The 17,921-nt window shown below is 47.9% G+C and overlaps 7 protein-coding genes across 7 annotated transcripts; 5 read left to right on the top strand and 2 right to left on the bottom strand.

Moving 5' to 3' along the window:
• Positions 1-1,081: 1,081 nt before the first annotated feature.
• Positions 1,082-1,603, top strand: EV420DRAFT_1636901 (uncharacterized protein; the record flags this gene model as incomplete). The annotated part of the gene is made up of 4 exons (XM_060476648.1): positions 1,082-1,228; positions 1,287-1,331; positions 1,381-1,498; positions 1,557-1,603. 4 exons carry the CDS (start codon positions 1,082-1,084, stop codon positions 1,601-1,603), a joined length of 357 nt encoding a protein of 118 aa, XP_060337147.1.
• Positions 1,604-2,881: 1,278 nt separating this feature from the next.
• Positions 2,882-4,150, top strand: EV420DRAFT_1636900 (DUF292-domain-containing protein; the record flags this gene model as incomplete). Its single annotated transcript, XM_060476647.1, has 8 exons — positions 2,882-2,958; positions 3,037-3,164; positions 3,216-3,306; positions 3,355-3,405; positions 3,462-3,496; positions 3,554-3,648; positions 3,701-3,853; positions 3,914-4,150. The coding sequence occupies 8 exons, from the start codon at positions 2,882-2,884 to the stop codon at positions 4,148-4,150; spliced, it is 867 nt and encodes a 288-aa protein (XP_060337146.1).
• Positions 4,151-5,760: 1,610 nt separating this feature from the next.
• EV420DRAFT_1301152 (S-adenosyl-L-methionine-dependent methyltransferase) lies at positions 5,761-8,046 on the top strand. Its single transcript, XM_060468394.1, has 7 exons — positions 5,761-6,416; positions 6,465-6,591; positions 6,642-6,713; positions 6,765-6,785; positions 6,835-6,919; positions 6,970-7,323; positions 7,373-8,046. The coding sequence occupies exons 1-7, from the start codon at positions 6,131-6,133 to the stop codon at positions 7,640-7,642; spliced, it is 1,215 nt and encodes a 404-aa protein (XP_060337145.1). The 5' UTR covers positions 5,761-6,130; the 3' UTR covers positions 7,643-8,046.
• An 88-nt stretch (positions 8,047-8,134) lies between these two features.
• EV420DRAFT_1617588 (antiviral helicase) lies at positions 8,135-12,877 on the top strand (the record flags this gene model as incomplete). The annotated part of the gene is made up of 23 exons (XM_060475259.1): positions 8,135-8,266; positions 8,329-8,445; positions 8,490-8,694; positions 8,855-8,946; positions 8,974-9,090; positions 9,166-9,311; positions 9,357-9,594; positions 9,644-9,750; positions 9,806-9,934; positions 9,988-10,246; positions 10,322-10,373; positions 10,429-10,526; positions 10,577-10,642; positions 10,696-10,869; positions 10,922-11,110; positions 11,171-11,356; positions 11,410-11,545; positions 11,592-11,722; positions 11,776-12,003; positions 12,059-12,238; positions 12,291-12,575; positions 12,629-12,797; positions 12,849-12,877. 23 exons carry the CDS (start codon positions 8,135-8,137, stop codon positions 12,875-12,877), a joined length of 3,465 nt encoding a protein of 1,154 aa, XP_060337144.1.
• A 137-nt stretch (positions 12,878-13,014) lies between these two features.
• EV420DRAFT_822577 (uncharacterized protein) lies at positions 13,015-14,867 on the top strand. The gene is made up of 5 exons (XM_060483609.1): positions 13,015-13,351; positions 13,411-13,563; positions 13,614-13,705; positions 13,755-14,574; positions 14,629-14,867. Coding segments are annotated over exons 1-5 (1,308 nt in total). The 5' UTR covers positions 13,015-13,110; the 3' UTR covers positions 14,631-14,867.
• A 489-nt stretch (positions 14,868-15,356) lies between these two features.
• On the bottom strand, positions 15,357-16,368 carry EV420DRAFT_1636896 (uncharacterized protein; the record flags this gene model as incomplete). The annotated part of the gene is made up of 2 exons (XM_060476646.1): positions 15,357-16,249; positions 16,305-16,368. The coding sequence occupies 2 exons, from the start codon at positions 16,366-16,368 to the stop codon at positions 15,357-15,359; spliced, it is 957 nt and encodes a 318-aa protein (XP_060337142.1).
• A 1,194-nt stretch (positions 16,369-17,562) lies between these two features.
• EV420DRAFT_1510992 (uncharacterized protein) lies at positions 17,563-17,807 on the bottom strand (the record flags this gene model as incomplete). Its single annotated transcript, XM_060471545.1, has 1 exon — positions 17,563-17,807. One exon carries the CDS (start codon positions 17,802-17,804, stop codon positions 17,574-17,576), a length of 231 nt encoding a protein of 76 aa, XP_060337141.1. The 3' UTR covers positions 17,563-17,573.
• Between the last annotated feature and the right edge of the window lie 114 nt (positions 17,808-17,921).

Genomic DNA, 17,921 nt, shown 5'->3' with positions numbered 1-17,921 from the left:
AGTGTGGTGGTGCTTCACATTACTTCCCGGACGCCCATTTTTCAGATCTGTCTGAGACCTTTGTTAAATGCAGCTGGTTCCAAGTGTCACTCTGGACTTTAACGGTTGAAAATGAATGACTGGAAAGGCCATAGATCAACAGTAGATTGATCTTCTTGTCCTCAACGGTGGGTTAGCGCCGACGGATGTTAAGGATGACGTGGTTGGCGTATCGGTTGAACCGGTCAGAGCGATACCATATACACAGGACGAGTACTATGTTTGGGACGGTGGCACTGGGCAGGTAATAGTAATGCTGCCGTCGATTTCATCATGGGTGGATTTATGGGTAGCATAGGCAAAGTAGTGAAATGGATGAGAATAGGTAATGCTGGGTCAATTTATAAAGATAGATGTTCGGAACCAGAGGAGACCAGTTGGATGCGACACTGTGGAATCGACAAAGGTGGTTCGGTTATCGGCATCGGTCATTCCCAACGCAAAACTGTGTACTGCTATGCCATTGTTGGGAAAGGTTTTACACAACCGGAGGCGGTACGAAGAATCCGAGGACCCCAAGACTCTGAGAATAAGCCCTCACAAGAAGCCTCGTCGAAATCTTCAGAAGCTAAGGTTCCAAGTCAGAAACGGGTACGGGCGTGGTTCGATGTTAAATATGTTCTTTAAGAAATCGCTCAGGGAGGTGAACGTCTTCGCAGACTAGACGGCGTTCACAATTTTAGAGAGATCGTTGAAATGGGATAATGGCCTAATCAATGCAAGAATTAGCTGGGAAAGTCAGGAGCGACGAGTATTCGGCACATACGGCAGGCGGCTAGAAGCCATGGATGGGTCACTATGGCTGACATGTGCGTTTGAAGGGTACTAGCAGTTGGTCCGTGGTTCAAGGCAAAGAGAAGGGCTCTACTTCCATTTCTTCCTGAGTAGAGTTCTTCAGCGATTTTGAGAGTTTTGAGGTAAATTCGTAAGGCAGATTTGGGCGGATATAAAAACGGTGAGACAGTGGGGCTGCCGATCGAGACAATCAAAAGCCATGTTCAAAATCCTCGGGTCAGTTCCAGGTTTCCATTTCTCAACCATCATGCCGCATTCAGAACCAGATCCATGCGCCTCCTCTATGGGCTCTATATTGAATCCCACTACCCGCTCAAATTCCAATTCGAGTGCTTTATTTGCAGCGGCGATGTTGGAGAAGCATCCAATTCTTATAGAATTAGAAAAGTGGAGGGTATGTAACACCGGCTTCAGCAACGCCAGATTCTGTCATTCTGATGCCATCTTTCCAGGAGCGTCTCTTTCCCCCTTCTCCTAGAGATCTATTCGATGAATCAGTAAGATTCATACTTAACATCTCACCTTTTGACGTTGACGATTCTCTAGGTAGACGAAGCCACGCGGCAAGCTCGTCAGCAAGCGTATGCAGCCAAGAAGGATGCTGTGAGGAAGGATGTCCTTGAGGAATATAAGAAATGGTGGGTTGACAACGCGGAAGCACTTGGTCCGTTTTCATGGCTTTACCCCTTTCAACCCGCAGTTTCTGATGATTGTCTGATTAGAAGAATGGCTTGATAGCGGTGAGGAAAATGAGGGACCGTGTTTTTGAGGGACCTCTGTTTTCGTCAATTACACGAATTGTATTCGTGGACTTGAATTACTACCACATCTTCGTCTTTCCGGGTCGCTTGGTTTTGCTTGTCCATACTATCGTATCAGCCCCTATCTTCCGGCTTGCGACCCGATCGTAAAGTTGCGCGCGAGCGGGCCCAAATATGCGTCCAGGTGATTTTCGATACACCATCCATCGGAGTAAACATGTCTCCGGTGCGTGTTCGCCTTTCAAGCGAGTATTCTCGATGAGCTTAACAGCTCAAGGCATTCTGACAGCCATCCCGGGCCGTATTGTCTGGAAGTTTGCGATGCGAGCCAGCTTGGCTGTGCAAATCCAGTTAACCAGAATTCTGAGTTGTAAAGATCGATGACCGTACATTCCTCTGGTCGGACACTTTTGTGGTGGCCGCCCACCTCATATACCGGCAATCCGCATATGCTCACTTGTGGTGGCAGTCGAAGTTATGAGTCCGATATTAAATCGCCAGATGTCTACTAGCGAAGCAATTTTAGGTCTGTCTGATTGGGAACCTGTCACCGTCAAGTGCCTTTGTAAGAAACCTTAGCTACACCGAAGAGCATGAAAGACATTGTAGAGACAACCTCGAGTACGTATAAGCAACTTCAGTATACATGTGAACCAGTTGCGACCTCTTATTAGCGTGACTTCGTCCGCGGCATCCCTAAAAACTAGTGGACCAGGCAATAACCATATGGGATGTAACAGCCATAGGCACCCAGCTAAGATTTACAGGAGCCGGAAGTTGTTGTACCAAGTTATTTCAAGGATTCAGCGCGACGAACAGCCAGACGTGACAAGCGGGGCAGCCGTGAGTACTTTCCGGTTGCAAACCGCAGAAAGAAAGTGGGGAAAGAAAGGGGAACGAAGATCTGGAAGCAGGAGCCGTTTATCCAGGCGAGGGTGGTCGTACAGTGGCCGCATGCGTCATAGAATTCGAACATCATCAGTGCCGGTACAATCAATATTCATCACCGTCCGGCCTGCCGATGCAGGTGCGTAGAGGCACATATCAATTATTCGCTTTTACCCTTTAAGATGATTATTTACCCTCTCGCCTAAAATCTTGGGCAGGGCAGAAAATCTTACCCTGTCTCCATCCCCATTGACACGGTCAATAGTCGAGTAGTCAAGGAAAGAAGTACGGAAGCAAGTTCCGATATACGGTTACCCTTGGCTTTATTATGCGGAGTAGACTTAGCACCCCATAAACAAACAGAATCCACGTGCCTTGTACCTTCACCATCATCCGACATGATTCCTTGGAATTCTACCAAAGCCAAGGTAGATCCAGTTCAAACCATCGTTTATCCGTCGTCGACTCACTTCTTGTAAGGTGCAGCTCCGGTAATGATCGACTGTAATTACTGGAGTTAATGATCCTCCATTTACACGCCCTCTGTCAACAGCATATCCGTACAACGACTCAGGACTTTACAAGAGAAGAAGGGGGCCCAGGCCAAGGCTTCGCGTCGAGACATTGCCACTCTAATTGAGCGGGGAAAGCTTGAGACCGCCAGGGTTAAAGTGGAGACCAGTATGTCCCGCATTTCAACCTCCTTGTTATTATTGAACCGGATATTCGTAGTAATCAATGAAGACATCCATATCGAGCTTCTGGAACTGCTTGAGCTTTACTGCGAACTTCTCATAGCTCGCTTTGGGCTTCTAGACATAAAGTAAGCGAGCGAAAATCTGTGGCGTCCGCCGCGGTTGATTGACACCAGTCATTCAAGTTCCCGAGAACCCGATCCGGCGATCAGTGAAGGCGTTTGTTCGTAAGTAAGGGTCTTGCCCCACCACTCTTTCTTCTAATCTAGGCTTGCTGATCCAGGATAATATTTTCTGCACCCCGAACCGAAGTCAAAGGTATATACCAAAACCCTCTTCACCATGTCAACTGCTTTCTCAAACATACACTTCCAGAACTTCATGTACTACGCGACATTCTCATGCACAAGTACGGTAGAGAGTTCTCTATCGCCGTCATGGAGAACCGTGATGGACGTGTCAGTGACCGCGTAAGATTTCTCATTTACGTTTGAGTATGCCTACAGACGTATTCGTGCGCAGGTCGTTCGAAAGTTGGACATTAATATGCCTTCCCCAGAGCTCGTCAATGCTTATTTGGCGGAAATAGCGAAGGCATATGGGGTTTCCTGGACGTCTCCGAATACCCCAAGTTCGGACGATAACATAGACGACGGCTCTAACGGAGATGAAAAGGTCGGTATTCTACGCTAGCTTTAAATGTCGTGTGGGAGACTCCATTGCTTTATGTTATAGCAAACGGCCGCAGGTGAGGCAAATTCTCCACCTGCGTATAGACCAGAATCCGCGGCAGAGCCCGGTCCTACACTCCCTGCGATTCCACCGAGCAACATTGATGGTCCAGGCAACAAGAAATCAAAACCGGAAGATTCGACAACACCCGTTTCAAAAGCCCCACCGGCGGTAACGGACACGGTAGAGGACGAGTTTGAGGCATTGAATAGACGGTTTGCGGCGCTGAAGAAGAAATAGCGGTAGTAGGTAAGTTGTGCTGTGAACATGTATGTAACGTGCAGGCCAGGCATGCTGTATTTGAATATTTGGTGCCGCATGCTGCGAAGTTCCTATGTGGCGAATATCATCGTCACTAATTCTGTTCTTCGGTTGAATCCCTCAACCTATCGCTTTGCCGGATTCGCAACCCTGTCCTTCACGGACATAAGCATGATACCGACACTGTGTGATTGTCCTCAGCATGTTCCTACCGTGCCTCGCCCGGTGTTCGAACGAGCGTTAATATTGTAGGATTATTGACCCTTCTCCGCCGTGATCTTGCAAGTTTGCTTCCATACTGTAAGGGGACTTCCGAGAACGAGGGCTGCTCACACCTGCAACACCCAAGGCCCACCGACGCCAATATCACCGGGGAAAGTCTACCCTTACCTCACCTACCCTGTCGTGATTTGCTTCCCTTTGTGCATAATGTCAATAATAGACCCTCTCGGCTATTCTGGTCTACGTACGGCGGTACTGGAGTGCTCTCCGATGCTTGATAGGGGATGAGCGACACATAGTAGTTGGGACTCAAGTTTTGGCGTCAGGCTGGTCTTGAACAGTAATACTATCCCTAGAGGCGGGATTCGAGGACGACTCCGAGGATATAACGCCCATCGTCGGGATTTACCTCCCTCACCTGATGAACATGCGTATCCAAAGGGATTAGTATCTATAGATGGAAAAGATCAGGGCAGTATACATACTTATGTAGAGGAATCTCTGATGTCGCCGGTCTCATGCTGGCTTTTCAGCATATGGGTACATGAAGGCCGGTAGGGTCTCAGCGAATTGGATGCGCTCTGTTACTCCCTATGTGTAGCATCATCAGAGAACTGTCATTGCGGCATCTGAATTGTATGCACGGAGGCGAAGCCGCTCGAAGAAGTACTATAGAATTTGAAGGCACTACTGAGAGTTCCGAAGATTCTAAGCTCTCCGTGGGCTGGAACACTGATAAGATTAAAGGCGGCTTCGGCTGGCCTATCATGAGACCTAAAGGCGCAAAATAACCGTACATGGATTCGTGACCGCGCATGCATGCGGAAGAGGTCAGAAGCGCTCGGACCCCTAGTTATAAACGTAGTCGCAGTCGGCGGTCGTGGCGTACCGAGGTAATGGGGCAGCAATATGAGGGGCTTAACTTCTTGTAACCCAGCGAACGGGTCTCAGAAGTCAAAAAGAACGGGAAGATGTCCGGTGACCATTGAGTGAACGACGCGTAGCACAGGGCAAGCGCGTTTTGGGAAATTGAAACCAATTGCTACTCCGAGTCGGAGATGATGACATCGATTCCAGATGGTCTTGGCAGTTACACCAGATTTTTTCGAGAAATTCTTTCGAGTCCCAAGGAATCATGCAGGAAATCTGAGGTCGGTAACTAATTGTCGATGTCATGATTGCCGCTCTACGGGGTTTCTTGTTGTCATCGGAGAGGTCAACCGACGACGACGTGAAGCCTGTGAACCTGAGAAAGGAAGGCATGCCGTTCAGGCGGAGTTGGTGATGAGAAAGCTGAGTTGAATCTGAGGGCTAAATATGGACATATATGAATATCTGTCTCCGACAGGGTACGCCTTAGGTAGCTCCCCATCTCTAATTTGTGCTATGCTCTCCCTCCTCGCAACTTTTGAAATGCTTGTGCTGTATATTTTTCGTATCTTCTGTATTATTTTATTGCTCTGAGTATATCGATTCCTATTTTGCAGGTATTTTCCCCGAAAAATAAATAAGTATTTTACCTATTTATTCAAAGCGGAAGGGGCTCGGAAGAAGTTTGGATGCCATCGGAATGGCTGGTTGATGTCCGCCGTACGCCTGAAAGGCTACGATCTCACGATCGCACCGGGTCTATCAGCCTGAGGGTTATAAAGGGGTATTATATTTACTAACTGATGTTTATTTCATCGCGATTATTTTTCGACTCTCTCCATTCCGTCGTCAACCGTCCACCCCGCCATGGTTTCTCATACGTTCCCCAAGCCTCTCGACGGCGACAGTGACGATGATAGCGACGTCTGCTCAATTTCCTCAATACCGCCTTTCAGTCCCGCTCCGAGTGTGGGAGGGAGTTCATTTACTTCGTACGATGCTTCAATGCGCTCGCTATCACCTACGCCTTCAGTATGGTCCATGACGAGCTCCCTACGCGCCGAGGCATACAAGCAGGAATTTGGGCGTGGCCTCAACAACTACTCGGAAATATATCGGTTGCCCGCCGATGCTGAAGAGTTGGATCGTCTTGGTGCGTCGTCACAGTCTCGGTCGCGGACACTACTGACCTGCTTTTTAGACCTTCAGCATAACATGTTCATTGAAATTATGGGCAAATACATCCCACCACTTCCGGAGGTCATGGCAGACGATGTACCTGGGGAACAAAAGGCCGTCCTGGATTTAGGCTGTGGCAGCGGGCGTTGGTTAGTCCCTTCCATATTTCGCTAGCCGGTTCGCTAACGCATAAGTACAGGATCATGGAAGCGGCGCTTGACTTTCCACATTGTAGTGCCGTTGCCGTTGATCTTGTTCCTATGCAATCTCCGTAAGCCTTGCTATCTATATTCAATCTACCATAATATAACCTCGTCCATAGGTACATGCCGCCAAACTGCAGGTTCGTCTCTATATGATCTTAATATCCCGGTCGCTGAAACTCAGGCCAGGAGTGAAGTTGATGATATCAATCTTGGCTTGGAACATTTTTATGGTGACTTCAACGTTGTCCACTGTCGCCTTATCTCCTCCGGTGTAAGATAAGATGCATTTCCCGAAAGTGTTGCCTCTCATTACTACAACAGATTCGAGATTACGCACATCTCATCGATCAAATAAGTCGTGTTCTACGGACGGGAGGCCTCATTGACCTAATGGAATTCGATTTCCATTGCTACGATGAGAACTATCATCGAATAAACTTGGATACATCGACCTTAGCCTCTCCATGGTGGCCAAGGTGGTTATCGTTCCTGGAAATGGCAGCACGAAACCGAGGCGGCGATGTCGATGCAGCAACACATCTTCATGATTGGGTTTCAAATCATCAGTCCTTTGAAAATGTTGCTTACAACCAATACTGGATTCCTGTAACACCTTGGCGGACTGATAGCGCATTCGACATGCGGATAGGAACGGCGATGAGAGATGATATATTCGTGCGTAGCCTTGCTTTTTTATATCGTTTCATGCTTAAAGTCCTTTTAGTCATTTCTGAAATCAGGACGACCGTTGCTATTAGGAAGCGGAGTTCCTGAGCAACTCGTGAACGAACTCGAAACGAATGCTTACAAGGAGCTAATGGAAGGGAATATGCGTCACTATATTCGAGTGCAGTGTGTTTACGCCTCACAAACGACAACCGCGAAATCGCCAAAATCCAAACCCCGCGAACTGATCCCACAACTTTCCCTGGACTGCTCTTCTCTCGTTTTATCTCGCAATGTTCTTAGCATCACATCATCATCCTGCATTTAGTTTTCTGTACTGATACCTTAGCATATACAATACTGACCTTCTGACCTACTTAATGGATTTAGTACCCCAAGAAGCCGCGGAGATTCGGAGTTTGAGAGTTTTTCTCCTGGGTACATTTGAAATACTGGATCCTGTCTTAACCCTTTATGTTGTTGTGGGTCCACCCGCACCTAGCGGCATCTTTAGAGAGGAAACGATGTTACGGCTCCGGGAGAGGGAATGCGGCTTTGCAAACTCGAATGCTTGGCACGAGAGCAAAGAGGCTTGCAGACTGTCCTGGAGTTCACCCCGGTCCCGATTACACACTAACTTTAAGGTACCCCCTTGTATTTCTGGAAAGTCCGAGGTCGGACATTCGAATCAGGGCTGTTGCGGTGTGTTTGCTTCTGAAGGCTTTCATTGCCTGTTTAGTTTTTGAACTCCATCGTCGTTCCATGGATCCAGATGCTTATGTCGACATTGTCGACCAGATCCTTCATCCACAACGCGAAAATGCTGCTCGAATCTTGGAAGAGCTTGGCCTTTCCCAACCGCCTACGCAGGGAGCACGTCCATAAAGCCTTAGAAGTAAAAATCCTTGAGCCAGAGGATCGACTACCATCGCATTGGCTTCCGACTTACCAAGTGTAATTGAATGACTCTGTACGATCGACGTGGGTTTTTATGATTTACCAGGCATTGGAAAGATTCCGCTTTCAATCCCATCGCTACTCAAGTCCTCCCCTTCACCACCGCCGACGGGTCTGACATTTGTGAGGACCGGGTTAGAAGGTCGGGTTACGGGATATATTGAAGTCAGTCAGGTCAGCAAAATTGTTGGGGCGATAATAAATGATTTTTTTGTTAGACTCCCAACCCCCGAGTCACCACAGGAGTAACATCCACATCGCTGGAACGTGCACCTGGCCCCAGCACTAGCTTTGTCCGAGGAAAGTCGGGCCATGTTCCATTTTGGCCCGGGGGATTAGATATCTTGCTTGACCCTGACGCGTCGCTTGACTTGACTACAAGCAAAAAGGGATTGCGGACCGTGCCGCCTGGATTCAATAGAGGTTTACGTCTCGCGGGCGAGGAACTAGACGACGATTGCGCTCCTTGCCTTCGATGAATTGACGCCGACGAAGTCGTCGACAGACGAAGATTCTACGGTACTCTATATAGTCATTTCATCAACGTTATTCACATTGAACGCGTTTCAGCTCTCCGATGAAGATGACCAAGATTCTAATCTTCCATCCTCTCCCAATAACATTGCGGAAATTGATGAATTACTGCCTTCCACTGTAAGCTCAGGCATTTCCGATGTTTCTTGACCTTGACATGAATACCAGAGATCACATTTGCGACCAGCGAAGGCTCCTAAGAGGAGTCGAGCCCCACATTTGCAGAAACGCGATTGGGCTCATGTCATTGATGTCAATACGCCTCTCAGGAACTTCCACGAGCTGGTACCAGATATGGCTGCATAAGGTTTGTATTCTAATCTCAGTCATAGAGTGTCCAGCTCTGAGAAGCGTGCGCAGTATCCGTTCGAATTAGATACGTTCCAAAAACAAGCTGTCTATCATCTTGAAATGGGCGATTCGGTCTTTGTAGCTGCGCACACATCCGCTGGGAAAACCGTAGTCGCAGAGTATGCAATAGCTCTGGCGGAGAAACATATGACACGGTAAGTTAATTTTAATAGCACCGGCTATCGCTTATCCTGCTGTAGGGCTATCTATACATCGCCTATCAAGGCGCTTTCTAACCAGAAATTTCGCGATTTCAAGCAAACATTCGCGTCAAACGCCGTGGGGATCCTAACTGGCGATGTCCAAATCAATCCTGAAGCGAGCTGTCTCATTATGACCACGGAAATCCTCCGGAGTATGCTCTATAAAGGTGCTGATCTTATTCGAGATGTAGAGTTTGTTATTTTCGATGAAGTGCACTATGTTAATGATGCGGAGGTACGCGTATTGCGTCTTTCAGATCAAATGATTCATTAAAGTTTTTTAGAGAGGGGTCGTGTGGGAGGAAGTAATTATAATGCTTCCAGATCATGTTACCATAATCTTATTGTCAGCGACGGTTCCGAATACTAAAGAATTCGCGGACTGGGTTGGGTGAACGCACCTTTTACCTGGTGTCACATATCTTTACTCATACCACTATCTATAGGCGCACGAAGAAGAAGGATATCTATGTCATTTCCACAGCCCAGCGGCCCGTACCTCTCGAGCATTATCTTTGGGCCGGGCGTGATATGTTCAAGATCGTGGATGCACAAAGGAATTTCTTAGGCCAGGGGTGGGCATTCTTTGAACTTTCGTTCTTGCTTCTCATAGAGTCGGTTGCCACAGATACAAAGATGCTGGCGAGGCCGTAAGACGGAAGCAAGACAAAGAGCGAGAGGCGGCCGGTCTGCCGCCTGTGCAACGTGTGGGTGCTCGCGGCGGAGCTGCGCAGAGAGGACAGCAGCGTGGCGGTCGTGGTGTATCAACTCCACCGCGAGTCTCACGGGGGGGAGGCTCCTCCCATAGGACCATACACACCGCGGACAAGAATCTCTATGTGCATCTACTAGGACATCTCCGGAAGAAGTCTTTGCTCCCGGTGGTTGTGTTTACTCTGTCGAAGAAACGCTGCGAAGAAATGCTTCCACTCTTACCAATGCCGATCTATGTACCTCTGTAGAGAAGAGTGAGGGTACATGTCGCTATCGAGAAGGCGTTATCCCGATTGAAAGGTGTGAATGAAGGCTCGACTTGTCCCTGGAGCTTTCTCTGATGCTCACATGCTAGGTTCTGATAAGAAACTCCCACAAATTCGTCGCATGCGTGACCTTCTCAGCCGTGGGATTGGGATCCATCACGGCGGTCTTCTACCAATTGTTAAGGAGGTAGATTGACCATTTCGTGGTTTTTTCTTCTATCTCACTCGCGATGCAAGCTTGTAGAAATATTGTTCGCAAGAGGATTGGTCAAGATCTTGTTTGCGACCGAAACTTTCGCCATGGTGCGCAGGTTTTTTTTTGGCTTCATGCGACTCCGACCCACTCCTTATTATAGGGCGTTAACATGCCCGCAAAATGTGTCGTATTCTCCAGCATTCGCAAGCATGATGGCCGGAGTTTCCGTGATATCCTTCCCGGAGAATATACACAGATGGCCGGTCGTGCTGGCCGTCGTGGTCTTGATCCCATCGGAACAGTAATCGTCGTAGCCGGTGATTCATTACCTGAGGTGAGTCTTTGGACTTCTTCCAGAATATGTCAGAAACTTGACCCTTTTGCAGCAAGGGGCGCTCCACACCATGATGTTAGGAAAGCCTGGGAAACTTTCGTCTCAATTTAGGCTCACTTACAACATGATTCTGAACCTACTTCGAGTGGAAGCCTTGAAGGTCGAGGAAATGATTAAGAGGAGCTTCTCGGAAAACGCATCCCAGAGACTGTTACCAGATCAACAGAGAAAAGTGACAGAGGTGTGGCGCTGTCAGCCGATTATGTTCAGGGTGGAATTGCTGATATCTTCCGTGTTCTAGAATGAAAAAATGCTCTCGGCTATGGACAAGCTCCAATGTGATATATGCGACGCAGACATCGAGTTATTCTATGACACGTCTCGTTCTATTGTAGAATTTAACGAACAACTGCTGTCTATGGCAACAAATAGTCCGCACGGACAAAAGGTAATGTCACCTGGACGAGTAGTGATCCTACGCGACCACGTAAGCACATGTGTACCCTTGAACCACTGGAATGATGCTGATTCCTATACTAGCATTTTAAGACGAACAACGTTGCAATTCTGCTCAAGCAAACACCGATACAAGCATCTGACCCCGGAAAAGCAGACGAAGTTAAGAGGTATTTCGTCCTTGCCCTTGTGGATGAGGCCACCAAAGATAAGAAAAACGGTAGGGCCTTAATGCTTCACACCCACTTTTGCTGAACATTTCCAAGACCTTTCTCTTCAAGGTATCACCCCTCAATGGCCGCCATTACCTGGCACATTAGCTGTGAATAACTGGACATATGAACTAACTTCCGTCCCGCTGACAAGTATCTGCTTGGTAACTACACGCACTGCAAAAGTAAGTCATACTATGTCATCGTTTTCTGTGAAGCTCAATTCCAATTCGGCAAGGTCGATGTAAGCACTATTGTCGATCGGCATATTATCTCCGCCATGCGTGAAGGAGTGGCAGCCCTGGCCTCCATGGTTAGCGAATGGTCTAGTTCCGGGAACATTCCTGAAGTAGAGTGGAGTAAAATGCGTTCTCTTGACTTCCAGGAAGTCTTGAGAAGTCGTAGTGCCTACGTCCAGAGGATCCAGAATCGAGCGTGTCTCCTTTGCGAAAAATTTGAGGATCATGTGGGTAGTTATTTTCCCTCCATTTGCCAAGAGCGAGCATCCTTAATGATTCTAGTATTCCAAAATACACACGGAGAAAGTTTTACGAGCAAACATCGAGGATTTGAAGCTTGCTATCTCAGACCAAAATTTGGAGCTCATTCCTGATTACGAGCAGCGGATAGAAGTACTCAAAGACCTTAAGTTTATCGACGCCAATTCCACTGTTTTGCTCAAAGGCCGTGTAGCTTGCGAGGTGCGTGATCCTCGCTGCCTATCGTTGACTCGTTAGATAAATCTGGTGATAGATCAATTCCGCCAGTGAACTAGTGCTCACAGAGTTAATTCTTGATAACACGTTGGCCGGTTACGAACCCGAGGAGGTTGTGGCATTGTTATCATGTTTTGTCTTCCAGGAGAAGACGGACATCGAACCTGTCATTCCGAAAAAGCTGGAGGAAGGCAGGGATGCCATTTTGGCAATCAGCGAACGCATTGAACGGCTGCAGGATAAACATAAAGTCCCGGTCGAAGACTTCCGTAAGCTCAAATTTGGGCTAGTAGAGGTGGTTTACGAGTGGGCGAAAGGGATGGTGCGCTTTGACTGACATCTCATATGCTAAAAACCCTTACACTACCGCCGCAGCCATTTGAACAAATTACGGCCCTGACAGATGTTGCTGAAGGAAGCATTGTTCGAGTCATCACGCGTTTGGATGAAACATGTCGTGAAGTACGGGATGCAGCTAGAGTAATCGGGGATGCAGAACTGTTCAAGAAGATGGAAGAATCACAGATCAAGATAAAACGAGATAGTACGTGTCCCTGGTTAAACTCAGTCCCATATGCTCACTATTTTTTCAAAGTTGTATTTGCCGCAAGTTTGTATTTTTAGCATTACTGTACTACTGGATTTCCATTTCCATCTTAATGTGCATTCAACGTCTCTGTCAATCAAACAACCTGTTTCTTCTGTTCTTGCTGTTCATAGAGAAGACGTCGCTTCTGTCAATTCGCTGTCAGGTAGAAGGTGGTGAACCTGGCATCACCTCTTCCGACCTCAGATTCCGAAATAGGCAACTCTTCTTTCACGTGGTCTGCATACCTCTACGCGACGCGTCTTAGTCTATGACGTCACCTGTCCTCTTTTCACATTGGACTACGATGCAAGCGAAACCCGACGGCCCACGATCTACCTCACGAATCACCAACAACTCATCCCAGATGGGTGATTTCTGCACTGTACAACCCACAGCCTGCAAAAAACGAAAACGAACATCAGGACAGAACGAATCTCCAGGAACTGTCGAAGTGCTACTTCCGGATGGCGCTGATGACAATACTAAGCCAAGAAGGGTCAATCCTCTCCGTATATGCGCTATTTCTTCTATTTTATAGCTATATGCTAACGCTACAATCGTCTTGTAGATCTGGCTGCTCGGCTTGGACCTGACCTTGTTCGCGAAATGGAAGTACACATCAAACCGGGCGCATATATGCCATCTTTTTCAATCAGGAAGGACCTTCAAGAGCGTTACAACGTTGACCGTCGTCATTTATATGATTACTTCCATTCAAGAGGTACGTTTTAGGCGTTGGTAGTTGCGGAACATTGTCTCATTTATATTTAGGTCTTCGGGTCGCTAAAGAGGAGAGATTCAACAATCTCACTAGAAGTAGGATGCAGAAGGCTCAGCTTGCTGCTTCTGGGGCACAGGTAGAGGTTTGTAGCCTTGCTCCCATCTTTGATTGTTCGCTGATCGTTTTGCAAGAACTCGGCTTCCACCCGACCAGCGAAGACAAACCGGAAGCGACCCGTCAAGGCGAAACGTACAGCCTTAGCTCCCATGACTACGAACGCTCCTGCATCGGCTCCGAACGCGACAGCAAATACCGACTCTGCTGGCGCGCAACATTGCTCTGCTTCTCCTGGTCGTCCTTTGAAAAAGTCTCGCCTTCCTAATTCTCCTATATCGACTCATCATATTAATGCATCTCCGCTGCGTTCCCTTAATATCGCCGATGTTTACACGCCTCAGCCGGACACGTCCTATAACCCTAGCGATGCACCTGAACCATCTTCCCTTCAATGCGAAAAACCTGCCTCTTCCTCGGCGCTATCCAATCCTAGCGAAACATTTGATTCTTCTCTGTCTCGTCGCGAAAGATCTTTCCCACCTGCTGCACTGTCATACCCTAAATTATCGGAGCTAAGCACCGCAGTACCCTCCCTCGACTCCTCATTCGAAACATCTTCCGTATCCTGTGACACACTAGGCGACTCCGGCACCTTCATCCCTCCGTCAGACGATTATTTCTCTCCTTTCGATTCCGTCATTGAGATAGATACGACTGACTACCTGGCACCATATGATTACGATACGTTCTCCCCTTGTGATGAGAAGGACTATTTGATGCCGCCTGAAAGCCAGCTTCTCGAGCCAGAACAGCAAGCGAACATCTACGAGTTGATTAACCAGGCTGCAAAACTCTCCCTGAAGGCGCAGGAATCACTTGGCTCGTATAAAGCATACATGGAGCTACGGAGGCGTGTTTACTACGACGCGTTGGTTCCAGGAGACGAACAGTATTGTGAAGATCAAAGTGAAAGCGTCGGAAATAGCGTTGACTTTTTCAATTTTACAGAAGTTGACCTCGGGAATTGGATCCATGCGGCATTCATTGACGACCCACTTCGTGTAACTGCCAGCCCTCATCATCCCTCGACTGCCTATGGTCGCACCACCCCGGGCTTCGCTTCCCGTTTAACCATTCCAGACGCTATGGCCTCGCCCGCTTGCATCCCTTTTCACTCATTTACCAAGCAAGGTTTACCTGGGTACATCTCTTCGTCAGACACCATTGAGACCGAAAAACGGCATCAATCTGCACTGCATCGACGATTCGCATGGCCAGATATTTTCTCCGTCGGCTCTGGCTATCGAAGCAGACCGATGAGAGCCAGATCTATGTCTACCGGCGGTGGTATTTGAACGAGGTAGTAATGTTCTCCTTACAATGCACATAACCTTTTCTGTCGATAGGCGCCGATATGGCTTCTTGGTGTAACTCCGTTGCTCACGATATCCGCATGCGATCCCCGTTTTACCTCTATATACACAATGTCTCTCGCTCGGAACTTGTCAAGGACACATGGTTCTCCGGAATATTGTAGACACCTCGCTACGTTTACGACAGGTAGAACTATATTACTGTACATACTATATCATCATTCATGTGACGGGAATCAATCAATACAGCAAAGGGTGATGATTATATGCTACATGACATGGTCCGAACTGAAAACCAGGCGTGTTCTTGAAAGATGCTATGCGAAAAGTTGATGGAAAGAAGAAAGACATGAGAATGAAAGACTAACAGCGCCCCATGCCGTCACGGTCGACAGAGTGAGTCATGGGTAAATCAGACTGTGGATGATGACTCGATGAACCCTGCCAAGGAACAGGATCACAATGGGAAGAAGAGCCGACAGCCGCCTCTAGCGACGCAGCAAACTCCATCATGCGAAAATTAGGTTTACGGATAGGACGCGGTTGATGAATGGGAATAGATAACGGAACGGTGAAGGATAAAGGTGGCGCCTGTTGTGCTTGTTGTTGTTGTAGGAATGGAGGCTGGTAGACAGTCCGCCAGTCAGATGGATCCGGCAGATTATAATCCATCGATGTCAACGGCGAAGGAGTGACATCCGAAGGAGAAATCTCAGCGTGGTCATCACGCTCGAAAATGATGGGCGGTGCACACCGAGTATCGATGATGAGGTCCTGGTAAAGGCCCTGCTCCTCGGAAAGGACCGAATGAATGCCATGCTCGTAATCGTGAACGTAGAGTGGCTCGAATGGAGCGAGCTTGTCTCTGAAGAAGGGCTCCTGGGAATCATGACCAAGTGATTCGAATGATGAGCATGGCGAGTCCGTCATTGGGGAGTAAGCCCATTCTGTCTGTCTATCGTGCGCCTGGGTGCTGTTATGTGACGTCGATGCCATACAGGCGTAGTCATCCTCCATCTCCTCGTCCACACCGTCCAGCCCCATGGGTCCTGACGAGAATACCGTGCCCGACGTCATGCATGATGAGGTGGGTGAATAGAAATCTGTGTAGTATGATGGGTGATGGTTCATTGAAGACGAGGAACCCTGGTCCTGTGGCCGCGAGCTTATGTTTAGAGAGTCAGGAACCGCATAAACTGCACTGCTACCGGCTAGGGGGTCAGTCTGTGGTTGCCAATAGTCTGGCATATGATGCCCTGGAATGAAAATGTGAGGACCGGGTCTGGAGAAGGACAAAGGGCATGAACATACCTGAAGGAGAGAGGCGGGACGCATGCCGTGAGTTCTCGGGAGGATAGGGATAATAGTGGAGCATCTGCGGATGAGTGAGAACGGGTCCTGGGTTGAAAAGAAACAACCGTGAAACCTTGACGGATAGGACTTTATAGTGACGCGGCGTTTCAACGCCTTAATTATACATTCGAAAACCTTCCGCGTCTTCGTTGGGACACATATTGTGGCGCTGATCAGGGATGAACATTGAACAATGGGAAATCAGGCAACCACGTTGTGTGCGCGGCAGAGTGAAAGTTTAAATGGGAGTCCGCTGATGAGTTCCGGGGAGGTTACCGATTCTGAGACGCCTGGGCAAGTGTGTTTGAATGACATGTTCAGATTACAGGCGACAACAGAGGGAGCCATATCGGGGAAATCACTGGAGACGTAGTATGATGGAGCGGGGTACTAGTACCGAAAGGCTATGAGTGCCATACTATTAGGGTCACACAGAAGGAACAAAGGCTCACCAAAGGGCGGATTCGCGGAAGAAACGATACCAACTGATTGACGTAATGTATAATTATAGTTGAAGAACCATTCCACCAGAATCCGATGCCGTTCACAAGTCGCAGCTCTTGTTCTGTCCCACCTCAAAACATTTGATCACAAGTGTAGCTTCTCCTATAGCATCCTTGACGACGAACCCTACGTCAGACAATGGCCCTTGTCTTCAACATGCCGCTGAGTACAATCGAATCCATCGACCTCTGCGATGCGTGCTGATCCTGTCTCCTGTCGCTGTCATGCCCTGAGATAGGTCAGCACTGCGGAAAACGGTGTTAACCATCAATTACCTAGCCCGCGAGCAGCGTCAGCCAGTGACAGAATATTGCATGTCATGTCCCCGGTAGCCCCGGGACCGTAGCTCCCCCATCTTTACCCTGAGAGATACCAAAATTTAGTACTTCCACGGAAAAGGACAGAATAAGTATATGGAGATAGTGTGTTGCTACGACTCTTAGTCCGCTTATGTAACAACTATCGTGGCATTATTTCGATCCAATTCACTCGCAGACTTCCATCTCGAACGTCGAACAGGAACGGAGTTACTATACTTATTTACGGTCAGAACTGGATATTACTGTAGTTCCAATTGGTTGGATTGACTAGGTTTGACGAAAACGTGTATTTGCAACAATAGAACAGTAAAAAAGATGCTCAAAGGGCGGGTATACAAGTCCACTTTCATTATTGTGGCTGGGACTTTTGGGTCATGAACACGCCCATGTACAACCTCATTAGTCAGCAACTTGGAATCACTCGAGTGCTATAAGAAAGCGAGATCTCCTTTCCAGTCTCCCTCTGATATACAGCCTCGAAATCTTTGCAGATTTTTCTTGCATCTTTCTGAGGAGCACCGGGTAGTTTGGCAAGCTCATTCTTGTGTGCAATGACTGCCTTTTCCATTAGCTGGTCATGGCATTTGCGAGTAATCTGGCACTTTTTCAAGTTTGATTTAGCATGTCCAGGCATAGTAAAAAATTGAGCAAGAGGAGAAATAAAATTTGGAGGCAATGGGGCAATAATAGGCGCATTGGACTGTCAGACTGTCCATCAAAGGCAATAGCTTGGCAGAACCACACTTTTATC

This window comes from Desarmillaria tabescens (genome assembly GCF_030435595.1).
Source record: "Desarmillaria tabescens strain CCBAS 213 chromosome Unknown EV420scaffold_4, whole genome shotgun sequence".
Classification (NCBI taxonomy): Eukaryota; Fungi; Basidiomycota; class Agaricomycetes; order Agaricales; family Physalacriaceae; genus Desarmillaria; species Desarmillaria tabescens.
This window is presented reverse-complemented; position numbering and strand designations above follow the sequence as displayed.

Bases quoted from the DNA above. Each gene is read 5' to 3' on its own strand.
- EV420DRAFT_1301152 (XM_060468394.1), top strand. From the start codon at position 6,131: ATGGTTTCTCATACGTTCCCCAAGCCTCTCGACGGCGACAGTGACGAT. The intron at 6,592-6,641 runs GTTAGTCCCTTC...GCATAAGTACAG, and splicing joins GGCTGTGGCAGCGGGCGTTG to GATCATGGAAGCGGCGCTTG. The intron at 6,920-6,969 runs GTAAGATAAGAT...TTACTACAACAG, and splicing joins GTCGCCTTATCTCCTCCGGT to ATTCGAGATTACGCACATCT.
- EV420DRAFT_822577 (XM_060483609.1), top strand. From the start codon at position 13,111: ATGACGTCACCTGTCCTCTTTTCACATTGGACTACGATGCAAGCGAAA. The intron at 13,564-13,613 runs GTACGTTTTAGG...ATTTATATTTAG, and splicing joins TGATTACTTCCATTCAAGAG to GTCTTCGGGTCGCTAAAGAG. The intron at 13,706-13,754 runs GTTTGTAGCCTT...TCGTTTTGCAAG, and splicing joins CTTCTGGGGCACAGGTAGAG to AACTCGGCTTCCACCCGACC.